The sequence below is a fragment of the Schistocerca nitens genome, chromosome 2 (genome assembly GCF_023898315.1).
Source record: "Schistocerca nitens isolate TAMUIC-IGC-003100 chromosome 2, iqSchNite1.1, whole genome shotgun sequence".
NCBI lineage: Eukaryota > Metazoa > Arthropoda > Insecta > Orthoptera > Acrididae > Schistocerca > Schistocerca nitens.
In genome coordinates, this window is record NC_064615.1 from 651,205,430 (window position 1) to 651,218,447 (window position 13,018).

General features: G+C 37.4%; 1 protein-coding gene across 1 annotated transcript in view; it reads right to left on the bottom strand.

Moving 5' to 3' along the window:
* The window catches only part of LOC126236770 (fibronectin type-III domain-containing protein 3A), a 330,311-nt gene that overhangs the window by 12,814 nt on the left and 304,479 nt on the right, over positions 1–13,018 (bottom strand). Inside the window, exons 17-18 of the mRNA XM_049946340.1 lie at positions 11,883–12,049; positions 8,314–8,441 (exon numbers count right to left, since the gene is read on the bottom strand). Coding sequence (XP_049802297.1) covers positions 8,314–8,441; positions 11,883–12,049 — 295 coding nt within the window. The remainder of the gene's footprint in view (positions 1–8,313; positions 8,442–11,882; positions 12,050–13,018) is intronic.

Here is a 13,018-nt window from a genome sequence, read left to right on the forward strand (position 1 = left end):
CAGCTGTTGAAAAAATTAAAAAAACATAACAATGATCACAAACAATGGGCCATTGAGAAGCACTATTACAACAGCCTGCATTTGTAGTAATTCTTTCCAAGCAGCAGTGCTGTGTAGATGTGGACAACATTTGTGCTAGTACAAAGACATTGTAATATCATTAATATTTGAAGAGAGTACAACAGAACTGGCCTGCAATACAATTTTTGTGCATCTGTTTTTGGAACAGAATTGCAGTAGAAGTATTTCTTACTGGTACATTGTGGCATACAATAAATGGGGCTTTATTTTGAATCTCTAAGGGGGTCTGGATGATAAACAAATTAACAAAATAATGTTTGTGACCTTAAATATTAGAATCCTTATATTAGACCAATACAATCAAAGTAACTATGTAACTGTATAATGTAGGACAGTATGACAACAATCATGTTTCAAAAAGGACAACATTAAGTTAAAATATCTATTCAGTTCTGTCTGTTTTGTAATTTACTTGCCCATTGTGCAATGCAGTGGCAAGAGAAAAGGACTTCTGATCAGGAGACTAAGGGTTATCAAAACAAAACCAGACTGGGTGTAATACAAAAGTAGGTCTAATAATCAGTAAGACAATAGGAATGCTTGTGATCTACTATGACCACAATAAAGGAAGCATGATCATAGCCATAAGGGGCATAAACCCTATTCCTACTTCTGCAGTAAAAGTTACCATGCCCACCAGCTTTGTAGATGCTGAAGAGATTGAAAACATATACAATGAGATACAGAAAATTATTCAGATCATTGCTGGAGATAAAACTTAACTGTGACAGGGGATTGGTGTACAACTATAGGAAAAGGAAGTGAAGGGAAGAATAAGAAAATATGGACCAGGAGGGTAGGGGGAATCACAATTTAATAACTTCTAAAATGTGGTTCGAGAGCCATTGTAGAATTTTGTAAAAGTGGAAGAGACATTGACACACACAAATTTCTCAGACAGGTTAATACACTGATCAGACAGGGATATTGAAACCAGATTTTTAAATGCAAAACTTTTCAGGTGCAGATGTAGGTCCCACCCAGAATTAATCAATTATGAACTGCAGATTAAAACTGAAGAAATTACACGAAAGAAGGGAATTAAGGAGAAGGGGCCTGAATAAATTGAAAGTGCTAAAAGTTTCCAAGGGAGCATTAGGCAACAACTGGCAAACCTAAAAACAACAGCAGCAGCAGCAACAACAACAACAACAACAACAACAACAACAACAACAGAAGACAACTGAGTACTTTTGAGAAAGAAAAATATTGGCGGCAATAGACAATCATACAGCCATAAAGACTATGCCCAGTAGAGCTCCTTGAAGGACACGAGATATATAATTTAATACCTAAAAGATGAAGATATAAAAATAAAGCTGGCAAAAGGGAATCCAGTAGTTTAAAAATGAGACTGACAGAAAATACAAAATTGCAAAGTAGAGAAGACATGAAAAGTTGGAAAAGCATGCATGACTGGTCAACAGAGATGTCACTTACTGAAAACTTTAAGAAATATTCAGGTAAAAAAGAAGCAGCTGTATGATATCATGAATTGAGATAGCATTTCAGTACTAAGCAAAGAAGGGAATGCTGTAAGGCAGAAGGATTGTACAGAATGGCTTCACAAGGAAAATTAAAAACACAATATTATAGAAAACTGCAAGGATAATTTGACAGAGCACTGAAAGTTCTAAGTCCACACAAGCCACAAAGAGTAGACGAGATTCCCCTCAGAATTATTATGATCCTTGGGAGAACATACCATGGCAAAACTATTCCATCTAGTATGCAGAATATACCAGACTGACAAAATAGCCTCAGACAGGCAGACCTGAAGAGAATGAATATTACTGAATCACCTGTTTTAATAAATCACTAATGACCCACCCCAGAGTTGTACAGGTAGAACTAAGTATCAACTAGCAGACAACTTATTTGGCATGGCGGTTATTTTGTTTTCTGGTCACTGCACAGAGTTATGATTAAAGTTCAAGGAACAATGTTAGGTAACTGAATATCAGCCTCATATAACAAGCAAATGCTCTCAGGAGGCATGAATGTTGAGAGGTCCACATCTAACTGACATCTCGTCCCTCCCAAGGGCGCCTTATCAAAGGCACCTTCAGTGATAGGCAGGAGGGTTTGCACACACTGATGAAGTCAAGGGCTGTGCCGGCGGTAGCACAGCTACCGGCAGCGTCACCCAAGCCGGAGTTGTCTTGACAGAGGAGCCAGACAAGGTGTGTCCTACAACATACGACAAGGAGGGCTCAAAAGGTGTAGGGAAGCCACCCTTCCTTGTAGAGTAAACCCTAAAAAGATCCATGTCCTCTAGTGTGGAAGTTGGGCAAGGTGTCAATAACCTCACACAATAAAATGGTGATACTGAGGACCCACAAGCGCCTCAGATAATAGATGGGATACACAGAACAAGATTTTGGCAGAGAAAAAGGAAGAAAGATTTGGCAATAGTATCTTGGCATATACAAACAATATTGAAACCTGAAAAAAATGAAAGAAATAACAGAAGAGTTTACAAGGTTTAAGTACAATTTTGTGGCATTACAAGAAGCGAGGTGGCAAGGGCAAGGGCAGATAGATATGCCTCAGTATTCCGTACTGTACAGCAGACCAAAAAGAACACACAAATTTGCAATCGGATTTATAATAACCAAAGAGCTTAGGAAAAGTCTTTTGGAATTTGAATCTAACAGAAGACTCAGCAGACTGAGAATAAAAGAGAACTGCAGGAATATAACAATAACAACAGCATATGCACCAACAGGGGTTGCAGAAGAGGATCAGAAGAAGGAATAAAAGAACAGTTTTGACGAAAACCTTGAAAATACATGTAGTAAAGTACAAAACTATGATCTACTGCCAATTTTGGATGACTTTAATGCACAGGTTTGGCGAAATGACAGTGGAAGAGTACCAAGGAGATATACATTACATGAAGAAAGTATTGAGGATGGAGACATATTAGTTTGCTGCTAGAAATAATTTACTCTCAAAAGTACATGTTTCCCACACAAAAGAATATATCTTGGAACATGGAAATCAAGTGTAAATAGAGTAGTTAACCCAATAGATCATGTGTAGTGAACTATGATATGCTGCATCAGTCATAGATTTACGGATCTGCAGGGGTACAAAGTGTGATTCAGACCACTATGCTATAAAAGTCGTAGTGAGAGAGAAGCTGGTGGTAACGCATAAAACTGGAATGGGAAAAAAGGCAATTTGGGGGAAAAAAGGAAAGAAAGAAAGAAAGAATGATCCTGGAAATGTAAAAGCATATGAAATAAAAATTAAAGATGTCCTGCAGCCAGCAAGAAAACAATGAGACATCAAGACAAACACTGCAGGTCCAGAAAGAGATGAAAGAGGTAGCAGAGAGAGAGAGAGAGAGAGAGAGAGACACAAGAAGAAATGTGGGCATGTGTAAGTAACTAAGGTCTAATGCTGATAGAATATGTACAAAAACGAATGGCTGAAAGCAAAATTTCAAGAGACAGAAGAACTAAAGGAATACAATGTAACAAACTTCTATCGTGCAATAGGAAAGAGAAAAAACGCACAGAAAACGAATGCAAAAATAGAAATGGCAAGATAATCAGAGGTGAACAAAAAATATTGCAGAGATTGGCAGAATATTTTGAAGATATGCTCAATACCAACTCAAACCAGGTCTCAAGACATCTACAATAACAGGAGAAGAACATAAGAGGTAAGAGAAAATTAAAGGGAAGAAACATGAAAAATAACAATGCAGGAGATGGAGTCAATGACATAAATTGAAAAATACCCATGCCCCTGGTGAAGTGAGGATAGTGTCAGAACTCAAAGTTTGGCAGATCCTCTTATACACGAAATACATGACTAATAAATAAAATTTAGGAAAATGAAAGCATGCCTGAGGACTGGAACATTGCGACATGATACACACACACACACACACACACACACACACACACACACACACACACACACATGGTGCGCACAGTCTTGCCGTGATTATAACAATTTATTACAGAATAACCGTTTGACATAATAATTTACATTTGATGCCGTTGCATAGGTTACTGTTACTAGTTTTTTTAAGACCACTTACGTTAGTAAGCCTCAGCGTTTGCTCCCTTGGTAGGTTGGAGAATGTCGAGGTGGTATTCCAGTTCCAACCAGGTGTTTCGTAACGTGTGTTCTGTCACAGTACCCACAACAGCTTGTATCCTAGCCTTCAGTTCGTCGACATCAGCAACTGGTGTGACGAAGACTTTATCATTGATATAGCCACAGAAAAAAAAAAGTCAAGGGGCGTAATGTCTGGAGAGCGGGATGGCCAGAGTGTTGGACCGTTCCTTCCAACCCACCGAGCCGGAAATGTTGCCTCCAGGAAATCACGCACTATCAAAGCCCAGTGGGGGAGTGCTCCATCTTGCTGGAAAATTATTTTTGGTTTATATTCTTCTAACTGTTGGGCTTTGACAGTGCACGATTTCCTGGATGAAACATTTCTGGATCGGTGGATTGGAAGGAATGGTCCAACACCCTGGCCACCCCACTCTCCAGACTTTTTTTGGGGGCTGTATCAAGGGCAGAGTCTTCATCACACCATTTGCCGACGTCAACAAACTGAAGGCTAGGATACAAGCTGCCTTGGGTACTGTGACAGAACAAGTTACGAAACACCTGGCGGGAACTGGAATACCGCCTCAACATTCTCCGAGCTACCAAGGGAGCACACATTGAGGTTTACTAAAGCTTACAACATATTTTCTGGAGTGGTGAATGAAAGGATAAAGTGCACTGAAAATACCATTGGAGAATAACAATGTGGTCTTCAGGCAAATAGAGGCACTTCTGACAAGTTATGTGTCATTAGACAAATAATGGAAAAATTTTACAAATATGACACAGAGCTCAGAGTTAACAGGCTAGCATTGTATAAAGTACAAAATGAATTGGGCATGTGTGACCTGGGAGTACTGTTCAACTTAACACTGCAAAGTCTGAAACAAAAAATAGACGAGAGGAACAATAATGATGAAATGGAGTCTGATATGTTCATATGCAAGTGATATCACAATTGTGGCAAGAGATGTAAACACTTTTAAAAATGTACAAAATAATGGAAGCAAAAGGAGAAAAAACTGAACTTATGATGGTAAACAAAAGCACGACTAAATACATGCTTAGTTGTAATGCAAGAAGACCACCACATGAACTGTAGGCCTCTAATAAATGTTTCAAAGCTGTCAGCTGCTTCCATGGTTTAGGTGTCCTCTTAACCACCAATAATAATATGAGACAATGTTTTAGAGAAAGGACAAAACCAGGAAACAGAGCCTATTATGCAAACTTAAAAGTATTCAAGAATTCTCTAATTACAAGATCAACCAAGTTAAGAGTACACTATTCCCTTGTGCAACCAATTGTTATATACTGGTCAGAAATGTGGACAATGACAAGAGCAGATAATGAAAAACCTAAGGGCATTTGAAATGAAAATCCTGTGAAAAATGTATGGGCCTGTGAAATATGCAGACGAGTGGAGAGTAATTTACAACTGTGAAATACAAGAGCTTATACAAGGGAAAGATACAGTGAAATTTGCTAATCTCAAAGAATATGTTTGTTGGGAACTATGGAGGGGATAACAGATGACAGGATGCCCAAACGAATAAAAGGCAGATTGTATTCTGCCAGAAGGATGGGCTGACAAGAGCTAGATGGCTGGACAATGTGCTGGCTGACCTTACCAAAATGGAGATCTGAGGATGGAAGATGAATACAGAGAAGAGATGTATGGAGAAAGATTGTTGAGCAGGCCCATCAAGTGTTGCAGTCCACAGAAGTAGAAGTGACATCTCTTGGTAGTGATGGAAGTGCGGGCTACTGCACTGCCTGGTTGACCTAGAATCAGTCTATCTAAATCTGAGTTTAGTCTTTACATATAGACAGAAAAATATGACACAGGAATTTAATTTATAAAATGTATAGATGACGAAGACATGTACAGAAGTATAGATTCTGGTAATAACAGTTTAGTGTGGCTCAATGGTTAGTGCAAGTCTTTCAATTAGGCGCCACTTCATGTTGATACTGGACAGTATTGACTTGATCCATGAAGGTGTGGGCGACTCTACAAAATGTGTAAAACCCAGAACAAGAAACAATAGATCACACAACCGCAACAATAGTGTCTTGGAGTGAGCAGTTAACCAGCGAGCCGCAGGGAGTGATGAAGATGAAATGGACACGATCCTGCAGCAACAGCCCATGCTGCAAGTTCTACCATTCACCACTGAAGGATTATAACACCGTTTTCACATCAGTTGTTTATTTTGATTCATCACAGTTCAGACAATTTGCATGAAAAATTTATAATTATATATACAAACCTTCCTTATAAATTTGTCTACCTATCAAAAAATGGTGTCAAAATACATGCAGTAAGTAGTTCCTGTGAGTAGCCTGAACATACAGACAGAAACGACCATGGTACTTCAGTTTAACATTTTCAAATGAAATCATTCCACTTCTAGCCATTAAAAAATTACTTATTGTGAAAAACAATGTTCTAACAGACAAAAGAAGAACAATTTCATTTAAAAATTTCATGAACTCTGTGGACCCAGGTATCATCAAAATTATCAATTTATAAATATAGAGGTGGTTGTAAAATAATGACATCAATTATATGCAGGAAAATGGAAAGACTGGTACTAGTTGACTTTGGGGAAGATCAGTTTGGGTTCTGGAGAAATGTACAAACACGTAAAGCAATACTGACCCTACAACTTACTTTAGAATATAGAATGAAGAAAGGTAAACCTACGTTTATAACACTTGTAGAATTAGTGAATGCTTGAGACTATGTTGGCTTGAAGATGGCAGAGATAAAAAACAGGAACTGAAAGTTTTAAGAGTGAAAGGAATTAGGGAAGATTTAGTTGAGAAGAGAGTGATATAGGACTGTAGCCTATCTCCAATGTTACTAAATCTGTACACTGAGCAAGCAGTAAAGGAAATCAAGGACATCCTTGACAAAAGAGTGAAAGTACAAGGATAAAAATATAAAAACTGAGGTTTGCCAATGGTATAGTAATTTGGTTGGAGATGGCAAAGAACTTGATGGATCAGTCAGACAACATGGAGTATCTCGAAAAGAGATTATAAGATGAATATTAACAACAGAAAAATACCAGTGATGTAAAAAAGTTGAATCATAATTAGATCATTGTGAGGGCACTAGATCAGGAAATGATACATTAGAAGTAATATATGAATTTTGCTATTGGACATCAATATCACCCATGTGTGTAAAATAACACTGAAACAGCAAGGAAAGAATTCTTGAAAAAGATAATTTTGCTAACATCAAATATAGAAATTTTTCCTGGTAGTATTTGCTAGAGTGTAGCCTTGTGAGGAAGATAAATGAGGATGACAAACAGTTCAGTCAAGAAGAGTACAGAAGATTTTCAAATTTGGTGCTAGAGAATAATAAAGAAGATTAGACGGGTAAATCAAATAACTAATGAAAAAGTATTGAACTTAATTATGAAGAACAGAACTACTGGCGCAAAATTTAAGATTTAGTGGTTGCAGGACACACCACGAGACATCAAAAAATGCCAATCTGATAATGGAGGTAAGTGTAGGGGGTAAAAAATGTAGAGGGAAACCACGGCTTGAATATAGAAAGCAGCCTCAGGTTACAGTAATCATGTGGAGTTGAGTAAGCTTGCACAAGATAGACTAGTGTGGAAAAGTGGATTAAATCAAACTTCAGACCAAAGAACACAACAATAACGATCACATCAATGAAATTTTTCAAAATGAACTTTTGTAGGAGAAATGTTTCTAGCCTTCTGGTAATTCCACTCAAAACCTCTCAATGCTGTTTCCCAGTTTTCAACTTATGTCACAGAAGACAATGGATACATCAAGTAACCAAGAGTAGCTTCGAAACAGAGCCACCATATTCATCACATTTATTTTTGAGAATTATGACAAAATCTTCGAAGTTGTCTGGCCTGAATATTATAAAGTGAATTACAAAAGCAAACAAACATTCCACGGTCTTTACATGACATAACAACTAGAAGTATTGTAGTTTGGGCTAGAGGTACAATAAAGCAACAGTATATGCAATATACCAGTCTAACATAAATACCAAGGCAGCACAAAAATCACAAAATTAGAATTAATAGATTAATTTATATAATAACAACCACATAAAAAGAACTGCAAAAAATAATGTTAAAACGTGTAGGCACATACTTGCTTGTAATCCTGGTCTCTTACACGTGCAAGCTGCACTTGATATATAACAGGATCAGCCCCAATTGGCTTACAAGAATTCCACTCCACCAGACAACTTCTCTGCTGGATTTCAGTTGTCTTAGGAGCTAAAACAAAAGTAATCGTGTTAATCCCTTTGTCAATAAAAAAGACCAATACTTTATTTCATGATCTATACTTATTATGGTAAGAAGATGGCCTCTTTTTGGCAGACTGCACTAAGATGTTATACAAAATTCTAACTAAGCTATTACAATAAGGAACAGAATTTGATCAAAATTAAAAGTAAAAACTGAATTTGGTAACAAATAAAATGTTTATTAAGAGTAGTAATACGTAATAATAAAATCTCCAACAGTAACCCATTAATAAAATTAGAAATTTAGCAGTAACTTATCTTGTGCCATTACTTGTTGAAAATGACAATTTTGGGTAAAGACACTATACCCCCGCCGGCGAAACATTGCACTTGACAGTTCGCTTTTTGTCTAGTTAGGTTGGCTATACTGTAATAGCGATGTTGCAACAGCAGCCTCTATACACACAGCAGACGACACAGTTTCCCGTCCCGTCTCGTAAATGCAAGCGATTGAGCAATTACAGTGTATATAAAAACTCGTTTTTAGTTGTACTACAATGATAGGAAGTAAACAACCGTATAATAATGCATATAAAAGCACAACGATGCGCACCCTTTCGATAACGGAGCAAAGAAATACAAAAAACAAGCATCTCACGACTGGTACTTTAAAATCAATAATGTACGTAGTTTACAAAATAAATAATAACCGAGATTGCAATAAATAACCAATATTAGTAATTTTTCACTCACCAATTTACAGCGATAATGGCGCAATTCCATCCAGCTCGCCATCGTCACTGTTGTCCGATTCATCGCCAAAACCGTCTTCATCGTCGTCATCAGCAAGACAAATCATTAATTGTTCATGGCCACTGATAATGCCTTCTATTGTCTGTGCTGCTCGTATAAGCTTCTCGACGTGCTCTACTTTTTTTCTCCATGAGGCTGCATCCACAGTCACAAGAGCTTCACGCAACAGCTTTTCCACCTCTGTTATTGTAAAGGACTTGTTGTTGTTCCTTACATACATTTTTACATCACTCCATATTAACTCAATAGGGTTGAAATGGCAGTGATATGGTGGCAGCCTTATTACAGTATGACCCTGCTCCTTGGCAATTTCGTCTACTACGTATGTAGGTGTCGTAGGCTTATTTTCTTTAACAAGAGAATATAACAGAACCTTTGTCATACTCATATCCGCTGCAATATTTCGAGCCTGTAACCACTGCACCATAACTTCTTTCCGATCATTTGTGGTTGGGGCTTTGTTCTGTATCACCGAATGATATGGAGCATTGTCCATTACAATTGTTGTAGGGACAAGAAATTGTTTTAAAAGGTTCCTGAACCACTCAACAAATCGTGTGTGATCCATATCTTCATGGTAATCACCAGTCTTTTTTGATCTAAAAACTAAAAGTGCGTCAGGAACAAAACCACTGGAGGAGCCTGCATGGACCACAATTAATCTAGCTCCTCTTCCCGTCGGCTGATGGCCGCTACTGCTGGGTGTGTTATCCGTCCAACATTTACTGACAGCTTCCCCGGCATTAACCCACGTTTCGTCTAGCCAAATTATGGAATGAATGTCTCTGCCCACAATTTTGTGCAAGAAAATGCTACGAGCGGTAACAATATGTGCCCTCTCTAACAGTACTTTGCGTCCGTCTAGCGTTTTGTAACGGAAACCCATATTTTTTAGCACAATTTTTAGTGATGTTTTACCACCCCTGAAGAGTTCACTTTCTTTTAAAGAGATTAATAACTTAGCTACAGTCGGATACTCTTTTCTGCTGTAGTAAGCATAAACATGCCTACGAATTGCATCAGTCTGGAAAGAATCTGAATCTGTGATAGGACTAGGCCGCTTTTTCTTCTTTCCCGGGGTTGATAAAAATGTATTATTTGATCCAGACAGCTCGGAATCATTACGGCTCACTTCAGTATCTTCCAAGTTTTGTAGTAATACTCCCTTACTTACTACGGTTCTTGCACTAATACCAAGAGTTTTCGACGTACGTTCCACCACTTTGTCGGCAGGAATTGATGGCTGTCCATGAATGCTTACGTAGTTTTTCTCCTGCTCGTAAAACTCACGAGTTCTGCGTAGCAACTCCAGTGCCTGGCTGTTTAGCGGCACCCCTCGACGCAAAGGATTGTCACTTGGTGAACGAAGCCTTTTCGGTGGCATTTTCCAAGTATGTACACTCACAACGTAACAAAAATCACAACGATATAGCACACAGTACAACGAAAACAAGCGGTAAACAACATACAATTCACGTTGTATACACATTCACCAAATAAAGCCGGCAACGCGGGAACTTTGACGTCACAGCACGTGAGTAACAGCAGTGCTCACTGCGCTGTGATTGGCTGGCGCCCTACGCTGAACGCCTAGCGCCTATCGTTCTTCACTTGTTACTCTGTTACGCTGCCAACTTCATACGCAAACGTCAAGTGCAATGTTTCAGCGGCCCGGGTATAGAAACAATTTGATACCAGAACCACAACAGCCCTCGAAGCCCTCAATTCCCTTATACAGATCAAAATGAAAATTAGTGTAAGACTGAATACACTCTTGTGGTATGGTCAATGCATACAGGGCCCAAATTCTAATTTTTGCCACTTGAACCAAACACTCCTCCTGTGATATTTCAAGGTTATACGCAGCTCATTATCAGTACTTTGAAGTCTGAACCATGGCTACAAATTTTACGACTTTATAAACAGAAGAACATTTTGAAATCAATTATGAAAACCACAAACTACATAAAGATTTTTTGGTTGGACAGAAATTAACATAAGAGGTCTCCACATTTTGCTGCATTTGTTTCTGTTCAATAAACTACATACTGATAAAAAAGTATTTATTTACACTCCAGCCCTGTGTTAAGTGTACTAAATTTGCAAGACAAACAATTTAATATACTAAATACTTGGTAAATACCTTGGCAACATCAACGTTTGTAAATAAAACTATATAAACCTAGATTAACCTGACAGGCAGTGCCACTGAAAAAGTTAAGTTACTTTATAGTGCTATATACCACTGAATGCCATTTTAGTCACTGTTGCTCAGATTTTCCAACAGAGAACTACATATGAATACTGATAAAATTTATTTAAACACCTGATTAATGTTTGAAAATATTTTGTTGTTTATTTTATAGGCACATTGCACCTGATTTTATATCCAAGTACTTTGAGCCAACTTCTCTCTTTCTAATAAGTCCTAGTTGGTCCTTATAATATATTTGATTATTTTAATGCAATTTATATTATTTCTTCAACCAGCAAAATTTGCTCTAAAACTAGTAATAATAGTTTGACTTCTCGTAATGTAGTAGCAGCAAATCACAAGCAGATAACATTACAATAGTTATAAGTATAGACTTAAATACTGGAGTAGCTTTTATTCTTACAAAACAGGAAAGCTCTGTCCATAACATGGCATCTTTACCTTTAAGAGCAGGTGGTGGTGCTCTTGAAGTGGTATGTTCCACAACATCAGAAAAATTCCCTTGTCCTGCATCATTGCTAGCTGCTATTCTAAATCTGTATGTGGTTAGTTCCTGTAACCTGTTAACTTTGTAACTGTGGCTGGCACCCTGATACACACACTGAAATCTGTAATAAATAAATAAATAATTAATAAATAAATAAAAACAAAAAACATATAAAACTGTTTTACCAATATTAGTGGCAGAGATACATAAATACATTTTGTAAAGTCATGGTAGATATGAATGGAGTTTGTTTTAAACATGGCTAACAGCAGCAACCGTAAATAAATTTTCAATATGTAAAAAGTATACAGCAAACTGGTTGCATAGGTTTAATGTAAAAACTTTGAACATGTTTTGATACCACTAAGGATATCTTCTCAGAAGGCAGTCACATAAATTCTAACGTCATGTAATTTATATGGTTTCATTCTGAAGAAACCATTAGGTGTATCAAAACCTGGTCAAAGTTTTTACATTAAACTCGTGCAACCAGATGGCTGCATACTTTATAATTTGAAAAATATAATCTACAGTATCTATCTACACCCCAACTCAACTTCCTGAGGATGCATGCTACCTTAAGGATTCTTGTTCAGAGGTTCTTTAAGTATCTCAGTTAGATTACTTTCACATAAATATAGGAGTGAGCCAACAATTTTCTCAAACCTTTTATTATAAATGGTTACAAAATTTGTTTGTTTGAAGAAATTCATGGCAAATGACTATATCATCCAAACTAAAGTCTTTGCCATACTGGCCACACTGTGGCAAAAATGGCACAGTTGAATAGAATCCTTGCTAGGCTTCGAAAACAAGTATGCAACTGGCTCCACATTGGTTGCATATTGCTAGGTGAACATTTCTGTTTAAAATACTGAGGAATGTTGTTTTAACTTGTCACACAATTGCTTATGCTGAATGGGAGAGATCAGGCTAAGGTACCTGTTGTGAGACACAGACAGAAGTAACAATTTTATGCCTCTGTAAGCTTTTCAACAGATTAAAACACTGTGCCAGACTAAAATTCTTACACACAGAACCTTACCATTTATGGGCAATGCTTTGACTAACTCCACTACATTGGTCACTA